This window comes from Diadema antillarum, unplaced genomic scaffold (genome assembly GCF_040938485.1).
Source record: "Diadema antillarum isolate AM-2024a unplaced genomic scaffold, OU_Dant_1.0 scf00000022, whole genome shotgun sequence".
Lineage (NCBI taxonomy): Eukaryota > Metazoa > Echinodermata > Echinoidea > Diadematoida > Diadematidae > Diadema > Diadema antillarum.
In genome coordinates, this window is record NW_027270911.1 from 3,416,083 (window position 1) to 3,430,449 (window position 14,367).

At 37.6% G+C, this 14,367-nt stretch overlaps 1 protein-coding gene and 1 pseudogene across 1 annotated transcript; both read left to right on the top strand.

The window, feature by feature from the left end:
• The first annotated feature begins 8,550 nt into the window (after positions 1–8,550).
• LOC139730560 (transcription initiation factor TFIID subunit 13-like) lies at positions 8,551–12,512 on the top strand. Its single transcript, XM_071641413.1, has 4 exons — positions 8,551–8,589; positions 9,972–10,071; positions 12,037–12,134; positions 12,348–12,512. Exons 1-4 carry the CDS (start codon positions 8,551–8,553, stop codon positions 12,510–12,512), a joined length of 402 nt encoding a protein of 133 aa, XP_071497514.1.
• Positions 12,513–12,642: 130 nt separating this feature from the next.
• LOC139730569 (ribonuclease P protein subunit p21 pseudogene) lies at positions 12,643–13,908 on the top strand (annotated as a pseudogene).
• The last annotated feature ends 459 nt before the right edge of the window (positions 13,909–14,367 follow it).

Consider the following 14,367-nt stretch of genomic DNA (forward strand, 5'->3'; position numbering starts at 1 on the left):
TTTATATGTAGATTGCATATAAAAAGAATAATACTTTATGAATCTTAGAGTAATTTGAAAAATTTGTGTGATGCATTGAATATACACACCAGAATGATGTTAATGCACTTTGACCAGTGCTTCCATGATATTGATGATGAAATGGTAGCCATGCTTCATGCTTAGAATGAGACCCACATGTAAATACCCGCTAAATGAATGGAGCACCACGGTGTACAAAGTCATCAAAGAAAACACTGGAAAATGATACTTAGTATTCTGCACTTACCTATCCTTAAGCAATGTGCGCACGAACACAAACGTACACAAACAAACAATAGTATAATTAAAGATGGTCGAAATGTTATCTAAGAAAGAGTAAAATGAGAGGTCGAATGTCCAACTTTTCTCGCCTTTGTGGAATTAAATTGCATTTCCTTTTCTAAATGATGCCACCCCATGCGCAGTATTTCTATCTCTTTCTGATGCAAAAACGCCTCCAGTCGGTTGTGAAAAAACAAAAACAAAAAATGTTTAACTGACTTATATAGAAAGATAACTTCCCGATCAGAGAAAAATGCTTCCCCAAACCAAAAAATAAAAAATAAAAGCAGCATAAAACAGAGGGAGAGAGAGAGAGAAAGAAAGAAAGAAAAAAAAAGAGGCGGAGAGACAGCATGATAAAACACGAATTTATTATGACTATTCATAGTCGGGCATGAAAATTTGTCACGCCATTATAATGAAATAAGTTCTTTAACTCACCAATCTTTTTCACGGGTAGCAAATTAAGGAGAAGTCTCAATCGACACTCTTGCAGCTGTACTGATGAGAACAGTGAGTACAAGTTTCACCAGCAGCCTGAATTTATAATGTTGCAAGCGGTTGCAAACTTATGGGGTTTTCCGACTTTTCGTTTTAGGAGTGTTTACTTCGATATAGTTGATTTCGATATTTTCACCCCTCTCGCGCCGTTTGGAGTGACCTTTACACAATTGCTGGCGGTTTGCTTTCATCGGAATAAAGGATCATCATGGAAACATGATTCCCTGACGCGTTGAAGTAGTTTGTTTATTTATTTGCCTGTTTAGTTAATTATTTGTTTATATGTTTGTTTGTTTATTTGTTCGTGTTTTTAACAATCATTTTCGAGTGGGGGAAAGGGAGAGAGAAGAGATTGGGGATTGAAGAAAAGGGATCGTTATAACCTTGCGAAAAACTGATGCAGGCAGCAAAGTCGTTGAAAGAATTTTGCTCCTCCCTAGAAATGTAAAATATGCAACAAAGAAAAAAGAAACAAATAATCTGAAAAAAAAAAACCAAGCCTGATACTCAAACTGTATAGATCTATTTTGTGACGGCATTAGCACGGAACACGTATAGATTGATATTGAATAAATTATGTATTATTTGCTTATTGTTATTTTTTTCGAGCAGTCTACATTGGACAAGCAGCTGCTTTACTTTGAAATAAATCGCTCTTGTATTTTTTCCCAAATAAATTAACAAAATGCATATTTTGTATTGTGCATTAATTCTTGTTGATGGAAATATGAAATGAATTGAATGGAATTGAAAAAAAAAATGTTCGAAAATAAATTTTGAGTGTGCAGACGTGATTATTGTAAACAACATAAACAAAAATAGAATAGAGAAAATATTCTTGCTGTTAATTATCAAGACATTGTCCTATTAATATTGTTTGGCCTTTGTCTTTCTCCTTTGTCTTTGTATTTTTTTTTTTACCGTGAGCGTCTTGTGCCTGTGCATGTGTTTTTATTCTTAAATATATATATATTTTTTTCTATTGCAAGTTTCATTTATTGAATGTCTCACATTTCTACAAGCTTGTCTTTTTACGTGGGCATCTGATCTCTTTTCCAATAACAATTATTTTGAACAATAATATACAGTAGTTTCACATGTATATGTATATCATCCATTGTTGCAATACATTATACTCCTTGAACTTGTATCAATTAAAATGACCTATCGGAAATAGAATTTCATTTGAATTGAATTGAATTTAATATAATTTAATGATCTTAGGTGTTTTCAAGAATGTTGTTTAGTGGTTAAAAATCATGCTTGCAAGATGGCAATGATAAGAGGGCTGAAAGTGGAAAACCTACAGTATGTCCCCCCCCAAAAAAAAAAAATACAATCAGATTTTCGCACTGATAACACCCAATATGATTAAACTGTTTAAGTGATACTTAAGAGTCTTAAAACATAACATCGTAGCTCTATTGTGCAGAAAACCCCATTCATTTCGGTAAAGCTGTCACAGAGAAATGTGGATAGCTGTAAAGCATGTCATGAGTGTATCTTCCAAGTTTCGCACTTCGATGCTCTTGTGTGTTAAAGGGGGTGGCTAGTAACTGATCAATGGGAATCAGTGGGAATGCTGGGGGATGGTTGTTCCAATTCTTGTGGATTCATTTAAGAGTACATTATATATCAATTGTTGTGTGAAAATTATTTGCTTCAGAGTGGTCTCATATTCAAGTAATGTGCAGTTTAATGCCCCGTCACTGTACAGGCATGCTAACCTGGAAACATTAAACTGCACATTACTTGAATATGAGACCATTCTGAATCAAATAATTTTAACACAACAATAGCTATATAATGTACTCTTAAATGAATCCCACAATGATTGGAACAATAATCCCCCAGCATTCCAACTGATTCCCACTGATCAGTTACTAGTCATCCCCTTTAATATAATAGACAGGACTTGGAGGGAAGAGATTTCTGACATCCTCTACAAAACTCCTCATTTCTCTTTGACGACTGAAGCAAATTAAATTGAGTTTTCTATAAGATGTTGCCAATGAAAGATACTTTCATACCCTGAATTTGTATTTAGATTGATTCACTATTTTTAAAGATATCATTGCGGAGGGTCCCGTTGTATCTTTTTTTTTTTTTGGGGGGGGGGGGGTGGGGGACATACGGTTTAGTCGGCAGATCAGTGCCAACCCTGATACGGTTAGCCTGGCATATGATGCTTTAGTTGACAAAGGTCTAGCATCGTTGTTATTATGATTATTATTGGGTCTATCATTGTCATTTTTTATGTCATAACTGTTATCATACTGCAGCTATACTGCCCTAATTTTGCAAAAGGAAGCAAGTGACATCGAGTACAAATGCTACAAATGAAGAAAATATGTTTTTGGGTAGTCCCTTCAACATGGAAATTTGTGATGAGAAATAGTGTCGTGGAAGTCATATGGTGGTGCATTTATATATATTCCCATAGAAACTCATTATTATGAAACTTATTTCCTTTTGCCAAAGTATTTTAGATTTGTAGCAAACATGAAAAATCGGGCAAAAGGAAGCATGTGACAAACATATCATGAGTACGTTACTTGCTTCCTTTTGCCAAAGTATTATAGATTTGTAGCAAACATAAAAAATTGGCAAAAGGAAGCAAGTGACAATCACATCATCTAAGCAGGTTACGGATGTCACTTGCTTCCTTTTGTCGAAGTATTTTAGATTGTGTGCAAATATAAATAATTTGGCAAAAGGAAACAAGTGACAATCATATCATGAGGTGGTAACTTGCTTCCTTTTGCCAAAGTATTTCAGATTTTTAGCAAACATGAAAAATCTGGCAAAAGGAAACAAGTATGACAATCACATCATGAGAATGTTACTTGCTTCCTTTTGCCAATTTTTTTTTCATGCAATGTTGTGCACTTGCTTCCTTTTACCACCCGAATATCGCAGAAATGGGCCAAAATTGTAACTTTTGGATTTTTCAGTTAAATAGAGCATGCCTCATATATGCCAAATCAATAAAAACGTCAATATCCATAAAAATATCACTTGCTTCATTTTGCCAAAGTAGGGCAGTATGCTCCATATTATTCATGACCATCGTTGTTATCAGCATACCGTACTATACTCACACAAGGTCAAAGGGAACCCAGCAGAATATAGAATCGATACAATACACTTTTTTTTCCGAAGAGCACACATGATATTCCACTTCATCATAGGTAAAAATTAGGACGATCAGGACGTGGGACCCGTTACTACCTAGTTTCTTGAGATCCTATACGACACTCTCCCCTTGATGGGTATACTTCAGGATAGAATGATTGGCGTGTCAAGGTCACTCAGACCTGGCCAGACAAAGAATGGGTCATTTAAAACATCTTGTCTGGGATTAGAGCTCTTAATATAAAATAAAATAGAGCCAAACAAAAAACAAAACAAAACAAAACAGTGTTGGCTGACCGAGTACTTGACAAGACTCCTCACGCGACATAGTGCAAGTTCGTTGCTCTTTTGTATCAAGGCCGGTGTTTGTTTGTTTGTTTGTTTGTTTAATTGCAATTTAACATCATGGCAGAAATGAATTATATTTCTGGCGAGCAGACTGGCTGCGTGAAAGTTTTTTTTTGTTTTTTTTAATGAACTTACACGAGAAGATTATGATAATCTTAAGTTTGAAATAATTTTTCAACTAACAACTCTCTAAAAAAATTGAGTGAAAATATTCACTCTTAAAAGAGTGAATACAAAAAAGAGTGAATTTCAAGTGAAATTGGAGTGAATTTTGAGTGAAAATGAGCATTTTCACTCAAAATTCCCTCCAATTTCACTCGAAATTCACTCTTTTTTGTATTCACTCTTTTTAGAGTGAAAATTTTCACTCGATTTTTTTTAGAGAGAACGAAGTCTTGTTTCAAGAATGCACAACCACATGGAAATTGATATTGAGATGAATTGTTGTTAGTACCATCATTTCACAATTTTCCCATCAGTAGAAAATGATAAAACTTGGGGGATTTTGTCAATACTCCAGCATCAACACCCTTCCCACTTCTCAAAGTTTCTAAGGAATAATAAATATATTGCTTCAAAAGGTACAGCTTTTTTCTTTTCATTTTGAATATAGTGAAGGTATATGTGTGTTGATCCGTCAGTGTGTCAGTGGGAGAGTGCATATTACTTGGTGTGTGCAACTATATTATGCTCTTATCCAATTAACATTTTATTTACTAGATTGTATTAAATTCTACTAAAATACTTCACTTCGCGAAAGATGTGTAAAAAAACTTTCCAACACCATAGGCTCTATACTGGCGTTTTTCACTTTCAGACCAATTCTGTTGAAGACTCTCATACAATTCCCTTGACAAGATGCTGTTGATCTGGTTGTAATTGCTGTTCTTGCTGCTGCTGCTGCTGCTGCTATTGTTTTTATTGTTGTTCTTGTTGCTGTTCTTGTTGTTGCTGCTGCTGCTGCTGTTGTTGTTGTTGTTGTTGTTGTTTAAGCCGCTCACTTATAATTGCCTTGTATGAAGGTGATCCCACTAATCAGGGCGCCGCAGTATACCCCCATTCAAAATGAGTCTGCGCTGGTTCCTGTAAGCAACTGACGTAAATGTAGACCACACTAAACCCTTCGCTCTGTAGTAAGGAGATTAAACATCGGACTTTGAGGAAGTCACTCTGACAAAACTTTTGGCTCGCAAAATGTAACTCATCTAACATTGACAATAAACTGATAATGCTCAATCCATAGGAATGGTGAAATTTAGTAACGATTTTTGGATCAAGTCTATCTGCTTATGTTCGAAAATTAGTGTGAATGAAGAATATCCTGCCTGAAGTCACATTTTGCTTTCCCGCAATCCTATATAATTTTTTAATTCTTAAATTCTTTATTCTTGACTTATTCAATATTGATTAAGTTGATAGATAGGGTTTGACTAGGGATAATTTGATGATGAGGTTGATGAGAAGGTATGGATTTTTTGCATAGATTATGATATATTTTTTTAAAGCATGTAGGCAAAACACAAAATTGTGATTACGATAATGACTGGATTTGAGGTGGAGGTTGTACCGAAGGTTTTGAATTAGTGTTGCTGATAATGTTTATTTGTTTTAAGATTAATACAATATGTTGAAAAGTTGGAGGAGATTGAATTTGATCAGAGTAAGAATATTTGTTTATATCATATTTCATTATCCGGTGAATACAAATGAATAATTTGCAGGATTTTGTATGTTGTACCCCCAAGACACGGAAATAAATCACCCATATTATTTTTTTTCTGTATTAATAGTGAAAGATAAAGATATATATTGATAGCTTGATTGTTTGAAAACTGATGTTATGTCTCTACTATGTCTTATATGTCATTTGAATGCTGTTAATGCAATTGTATGTTGTATATTTTTTGTTTTGTAAAAATTATGGGAACAAAACAAGTGTCCATGATATCAACAATACCAGACTGAAATGAAATGAATGAAATCAAATCAAATCAACTTTCAGCCTTTTACTCCGCCATAATCCCCCACCTCACTGCTTCCATCTCGCTCTCTCTCCCTCTCTCTCTCCATCTCTCTCTCTCTCTCTCTCTCTCTCTCATACACACACAAACACATACACACACAATATGCATAATATGACGCACAATACACAACACATGCCGGTATATATATACCTTGTATGGATGTAATCAACGCTTCAAAACCATCATGCGGAAAACACAAACTATACTATATATGTAATTAAAGTATATCTGTAGTGTACATGTTTAATTTGCTTTTCATATTTGTCAATTTCTGTGGGATATTTCGTATCACCACACGAATTCGCACATAGGGACATTATCACTTTGTGTTATGCGCTATATAATCACTGTCAATTATTAATCATCATTATTATTCCATACAACAAACCACTCACATGTGAGATATCCTATCGTAACCCAAATCGGAAGTGCAGTTGCCGGTTCCAAGTTAGCAGTCGCTATTTATAGGCAAAACTTGAGAGATCTACTCATTTTTTTTGAAAAGGTATTGCATTAAAAGTCATGCACGGTACATTTTTAGTGCATCTACTCGGCGATATCAGATACATGGATTTTAAAGAAAAACAAGATCGTTGCACTTTAAAAACAAAATGTATTAATATGCCAAATAATTTCACATTATTTCTTATCTAAGGTTATACAAAATGATTTTTGATATACACATTTTTTTCTCTATGTGTAAATAAGTTTTATACTTCAGTGTAAATATGTTTTATCATATTACTGTGTAAATAAGTTTCAAACTGGATTAAGTGTAACTATGTGTGATAGTGTCAAAGTGTTTTAAAAACATCTGCATCAAAGTGTAAATATGTTTCATGTTAATATGTTGAAATTGCGTTCTCCAATACCCTAATGGGGTGACATGAGAATAAATTACTACAGTACTGTCATTACTGTCAAATACGCGCAGCGTGAACTCCCAAGTTCATTGACCCTATCTAAAAAAAAAGTCTTCAAAATTTACAACGATTCCGGGATCACTACAAAATTTGAATCATCTGTCCTTGTGATTGTGTCATTATCAAGTTTGCCTGCAAATCTCATTTATATGCTTTAACTACTTTTTGAGTTATCAAAAACAGATTTGAACCAATGCCGATGATCGCTTCACCTTGTGGGAGGTACGTCTAAGGAAGCAGACCTCCGCCGAGCCGCTCGTTTACAGTGAATTCCACGTCAATAATCTTGTTCTCCACGCAAATGCATTTGCGTGGAGAGCAAGATTGGCGTGGAACGACACATTATGATCTCATGAGATCATAATGTGTCGTTCCATAATGCTGAAGTTGCCCAATTCTGTTACGTCATCAGCTTCCATCTACGCGGCGCGCTTCATCGCCCTTACAGAAACTAGAGCACGCATTTTAGTGGGTATAATGCAAACCTAAAAAAAATGCGCAGCGTAAGCTTCTACATTTATTGGCTCTTTCCTGCCAAAATATCGAAAAACCTTCATAAACTTCGGATCTCTACCAAAGATCATATATAATGTTTATTGTGCCATTCTCAACCTTTTCTGTACATCCAAATCCGTTAACAACTTTTGGGGGTATTTTGCACCTAGACAGAGAAACAAATAAACGAACAAAAGTCGATGAAATCAAAATGAAACGAACAAAAAAACAACAACAACAACAACAGCATCCTACCAAAGACACCTGCCAAAACACAACAAAACACTTAGTTTGTAGGCAATACCCGCGCTTGTACCTGGTAGCTCAGGCACCACTTGACAGGGCTGAGGGGGCCCGTTGCATAAAAATTACAGTTATGGTAACTTTGCCATCCAGTGAGGCCCGTTGCATAAAAGTTACAATTATGGTAACTTTGCATCCAATAGTAACTACCATGGCAACAATAATCAACAGCCAATCACAATCAAGAATTCCATGGAAGTTACCATTGGATGGCAAAGTTACCATAATAGTAACTTTTATGCAACGGACCCCAGCAGTGGTAACTTCCATGAAATTCTTCATTTTTATTGGCTGTTGAGTATTGTTACCATGGTAGTTACCATTGGATGGTAAAGTTACCATAATTGTAATTTTTATGCATCGGGCCCCTCAGGAACGCATTGCCAAGGAAGGCAACAATACTTTACCAGTAAATAACTTCATCATTCATCGTACACAGTGCGGGTTGCCGGCCCTCTGATCGTACAATTGTACCGCCCTCAACGTTCGTGGCAAAAACTTCTACAAATGCCGTAGAAATGGCAGAATACTCCGGATCTGCAGCCACAGCAACGGAGGTAAATGTGTCTCTTGACAGTTAAAGATCACTGTTTATACTTATTGCTTTATGTACAATTGCAAGCTAACTGAAATGTTATGGGATTATCGATGTACCACAGTAACGTTCACATGCAAACAGTCTTAAAGTCTAACAAGTATTGTAGTAGGTAGGCAACACTGTAGTCCCATAAGTTGTCTTTGATGTGGCATTTGCCTTGAGAGTTAAAACTCTGCTAACCCCGGGACGCTCCGTATACACAGTTACAAACTGTGGGAGCGTGTTGGGGCTGGTCGCAGTTAAAACTCTGCCTGTACTAACCCCGTCGCGGGGCGCTGTAACATGGTACGTATTGGGGTCGCTGCTGCGGTTATGCCTGTACACTGTACCTGCTGTGGCTGTGCTGTGGGTGTCTGGTTGTAACGCGTTAGACTAGGCCTCTATAAGTTAGTGAGGTGCTCGCACCTCGCCAGGGGCCCGAATACCACCACCCTGCGCACTTAGAACAAAAAAAAAAAAAAAAAAAAAATGTCCGGGACTGTCTTCAGTAAAGTTTAAATTCATCCCTGGTGTAATATAAACATATAGACCTAACGTTAGTTTAAATGATAGAAGTTAGAACTTGGCAGCGTTACCACAAACAAGCAAACTATGATGAGAAACGAGCAGTTTTTTGCGAAAATTTGAAATCTAAATATTACATCTAGAAATATGTGTAAAACTGTAATAATAAATATCATCAAGCACGGTCACCTGCACGCATCTGTTATGCGCTTGTCTATGGGAGCATCCATCACAGTCACCCCCACCACACGTCTATTAGTATTACGTGCTTTGTCTATTTCTGTATGGGAGTGCAGATGCATGAGATGGCAGCTACGGGCCCCTTCCTTAATTTAGCTCACAACTATTCTATTCAGCATCGTTCACGTTGAAGGATGGTAGCTGCAAATATCTGGTATCGTTAGAAGTTAGAATTAAAATATGTTGTGTTTTTTTGAGGTTTGTAAGTACAATAGATCCCCAAAATCTATTTTGAATGGAAAATTGTAGCAAAAAAAGGGGGGGATGAATGAGATGAGAAAGTAGCTGTGAGCCTGTGCTACGTGACATAACATTACGTTAGACGCGATGTTGTGGAGGGATTCTACCTGGATACAAAAGCTCCAGATTTTGATTTACAAGTGTTGGTAGCTTTGGCACCATTTCAGAGGTGCCCATATGCTTTATATTTTTTCAGTACAATGATGTATATGTGTACATGCATCTAGACAGTTCCTGTTTTGTCAATTCATTGTTCAGTGTAGTATTGGTGGTATTAAGTAATGAATTTTAAGTTTACTCACACTATGGTACCTTATCTATTTCGTGACGTCATCATTATGTCTCCCATGGAAACAGGATTCTGAAGAACCACAAGACTTTGACCCCTCGGAGGTGGACCAGGATGTACATGTGACCGAGAGTACTGACAAGAAGAAAAGGCTCTTCACCAAAGAGTGTGAGTCAGATATCTGATGTGTTTCTTCTTTGGCAGAATGCATTCATATTTAGGAATTGTGAGATGGCCTGTGATCAAAATACTCTCAGTTAAATCAATTATTTCTTGAAACTGAATGGAAACCCACTCTAAGTATCAATCACAATGAGTTCTCCATAAATGTATCTCTTCTTCCACCCCCCATAAAAAAAAAAAAAACCGAAACAAAACAGCAATGTGCAAATTAACATTTCAGCTAGGTGTGAAGTACAGTTTAGAAATTTTCACTTAAAACAATCAAACTCAAAGGCAAATAACATGCGATTGAAATGCAAACAATGTGGCAATGTCTCAGCTTTTAGTAGTCATTAGTTGGCGTTCAATTAATTTTCCCACAGATGTGGCTTTAATGATAGTCACACACCCTTATCTGGATGAAACAATGCAATAATCTTGTTGATACATTGTGAAATATTAGGGATGAAAAGAATCAGTAAATCTTTTTTTTTTCTTTTTTCTTTTTCATGGAGAGTTCCAGGACACCCTTGTGGAGCTATGAACAAAGTAACCTTAAAGGGATTGTATAGTTTTGGTTGAGACCTAATTTCAGGTTTCTAACATTTTTGTCCCCGCCGAACGAGTTCGAGCAGGGGACTATGAAACGGGCTCCGTACGTGTGTGTGTCTGTGCGTCCGTCCGTGCGTCCGTCCGTGTGTGCGTCCGTGTGATCAAAATGTTCAATTTGCTACTTCTCTGTCATTTATGAGCCAATTTTGATTCTGTTTGCTTTATATGATAGCACTACATGGGAGCTTTAAAACTTCTACACAGAATTTCAGTTGTGACCTTTGACCTTGACCTTTGACCTATATTGTACATTTTGCAACAAAATGCTACTCCTTCGCCATTTCTAACCCGATTTCGATTCCGTTTGCTTTATGTGATGGCACTAGGTGAGGGCTTCAAAACTTCTACACAGAATTTTGACCTTTGACTTCTTTGACCTTTGACCTTGATTTTTGACCTATATTGTACATTTTGCTACAAAATGCTACTCCTTCGCCATTTCTAACCCGATTTCGATTCCGTTTGCTTTATATGATGGCACTAGTTGAGGGCTTCAAAACTTCTACACAGAATTTTGACCTTAGACTTCTTTGACCTTTGACCTTGATTTTTGACCTATATTGTACATTTTGCTACAAAATGCTACTCCTTCGCCATTTCTAACCCGATTTCGATTCCGTTTGCTTTATGTGATAGCACTAGGTGAGGGCTTCAAAACTTCTTCACAGAATTTTTACCTTTGTCTTCTTCGACCTTTGACCTTGATTTTTGACCTATATTGTACATTGGCTACAAAATGCTACTCCTTCGCCATTTCTAACCCAATTTCGATTCCATTTGCTTTATGTGATGGCACTAGGTGAGGGCTTCAAAACTTCTACACAGAATTTTGACCTTTGACTTCTTTGACCTTTGACCTTGATTTTTTACCTATATTGCACATTTTGTTACAAAATGCTACTTCCGGCGGGGACATATATTACGCACCGCGTAATTTCTACTTTTCCTTGTTTGGTGAGAAAATGAGAAACCTCTTATGAAATATGACAGAGCATTTAATTCCACGAGGAACTCAACATTTATTTGATGAAAATTGGTTTTGAAATGGCTGAGATATCCAAAACAGAGTGATTCTAATAAAGTGTGGGACCCATCTTTATTACGATCGCTTTGTTTTACTTTATTTTTGGATGTTTCAGTCATTCCAAACCCGATTTTGATCAAATCAAGTTTGAATTCCTCTTAAAATGGTATGCTCTGTACTATTTCATAAGTGTTTTCTTGGTATCTCACAAAAAGTTAGAAGCCTAATTCTCATCTCCACCAACACTGTACCATCCCTTTAAGGATGCAGCAATCAGCATCTATATGAAAAAGACTATTTTACATTAAATGTCTCTTTCTTCCTTCCCTTGACAGTAAGGTGTATGATGTATGGCTTCGGAGACGACCAGAATCCATATGCTGAAACAGTTGACTTACTGGAGGATCTGGTGCTGGAGTTTATCACTGAAATGGTAAGTGCAGAAAAAACAGCTTCTTGGTAGTTAATTCGAATAGTTGGAAGGAGAGAGAATCTACTGTGCTAATGTTGTTATTGTCTAGAATGACAAAAGAAAAATAAGACTGTTTGATAGACTGCATGTACTTTATATTAACAGGTTTGACAGTAAGCTGGTTTATAGCTGTAACTCTCTCCTGAATATCTCCGTTTCCCTCCTTCTCCACAGACCTTGAAGGCAACGGAGGTTGGCAGACAGGGCAGGGTTCAAGTTGAGGACATCATCTTCCTGATCAGGAAGGACCCCCGAAAGTACTCCCGCATCAAGCAGCTCCTCCTCATGAATGAGGAGTTGAAGAAGGCAAGGAAAGCCTTTGACGAAGCCAACTACTAGCCCCCCCAGGAGTGGGAGCAGGAGCCCTCTCTTGACTGGTAGGCAGGGTTCCTTGACCGATGGGGACATTTGGCAGGAACCTGTGATTCTGAAGACAAAGAGGAGTGGAGAGACAACAAATGGACATAATCCCTGTTTGGACCTTTTTCCAAATGACAGACTCACTATTTACTCTCAACTTTGCAACACGTGTTAAGTTTCGTGGAATTCTGAAATAAGTTTTGGATGTTCATTTTATGTGAAAGAGCTTCAAGTTATTCTGGTCTTCATGAGCAAGGACTCTGAAATTGCTGCACTGGTCATTATCACTACACAAGGTTGATGAAAACTTTGGAGCACAATTTAATTTGTGTGTTTGGATAGAAAAGAAAACAGTTATTGAAGGGTGGAACTCTCTGAATTTGAGGAGTTAGGGCTCAATTGAGAGTGCTGTGTTGTTGATTGCTCAGCTGTTAACCTTTCGACCTCCAAACCATCACCATGGGGGTTGGGAGGAAAGGGAAAACCCTCAGTGAAGGGCACCAGAGAATGAACTATCTGTACCAGGCCGCACACTGCGTGCTGGCACAGAACCCCGAGAACTCGCAACTGGCGCGATTCTACATTGAAACCATGAGGAGGGTGTCCGCCAAACTCGTCATGCGCCTGCAGCCAGACATCAAGCGTACCGTGTGCAAAAAGTGCAGCGCCCTCCTAGTACCAGGTGTCACGGCCACTGTGAGGGTCAGAGGTCGCAGGCAGAGGCATGTGGTTGTACGCTGCCTGGATTGTGGAACGATCAAGCGGTTCAATGCCAATGACAAGCATGTGTTATGGGTAGAGAAACCTGAGGCTGCTGTCCAAGAAGGGAAACAAAGCACTTCGTCATAGTGTTTACCCTTAGAGCATTGTTTTTAGGTGCTGTATAATTTTCTAGGAAACATTTGTAGGAATTTGAATGTACTACAGTTGTAGTTTATATCTAGAGCTGTTTTCAGAGAGCAATACAATTTGATTCCAAGTTGTAGTTTTATGGCAAGTATTTTGCCATCATTGCCTCGTTACATGAAAATGTGGTGATGTCGCAATGATTCTGCAGTCAGTGATTTCTTGATTCTGATATGGTGTTGAATAGTGTTGCTATGGTATGTAGTTCCCAAGAATAGGAGGGTTCACACGTACACCAATTAGGGGGATACAAATCTCGAGATTTGCATTGCGATCGCAATCTCGAGATTTTTGCACGTGTGGACATGAAAAACCCTAAAATCAGCGCGACCAGCATCGCGATGCTAATCCCAAGAAATTTTGCGCTTATAAATCTAATTTGCCCCCGCTGGTATGTGTGAACGGTCGGGTTTTTTATATCCCATCATTCAATGCGCACATCACAACAGCGAGGCCTCTGCAAAGAGGTCCTTAACCTCTTTGGCGAACCACAACAACAGCGCGTGTACCGCACCACTTAAATGCGCAAAAAACAATGGGCAGAGAGAAGCGCAGGCAGTGAAGCGCACTGTGTGACCCAGTTTGCAGGTGTGGCTGTTGTCTCGATCGGCAGTTAGCGGGCTATTTCTCCGTACATGTGAATGGTTGCAGAAAACTCGAGATTCCGAGCACAATCGCTATCTAGCTAATTTGGAGCGTCTGAATGGTTGCAAAAAATCTAGAGATTTGGAACGCGATCGTCATCCCTCTATTTTGTATGTGTGAATCTGGCTAATGACAGAGTTACCATTAATTGGAAAGTTCTTTTTGCAAAAAGTGCTAAATCCTTTTTTCATCAAATTGGACTTTTTGACAGAAATATAATAATTTCTGTTATTCATTTTTAGTACATGTAGTCCCATATAGTAAACTCTATTGGAGTATTGGA

Excerpts from the sequence above, each read along its gene's own strand:
- LOC139730560 (XM_071641413.1), top strand. The coding sequence starts at position 8,551 with ATGGCAGAATACTCCGGATCTGCAGCCACAGCAACGGAG. Across the intron at positions 8,590-9,971 it reads CTGCAGCCACAGCAACGGAG|GATTCTGAAGAACCACAAGA; the intron begins GTAAATGTGTCT and ends CCATGGAAACAG. Across the intron at positions 12,135-12,347 it reads TGGAGTTTATCACTGAAATG|ACCTTGAAGGCAACGGAGGT; the intron begins GTAAGTGCAGAA and ends CCTTCTCCACAG.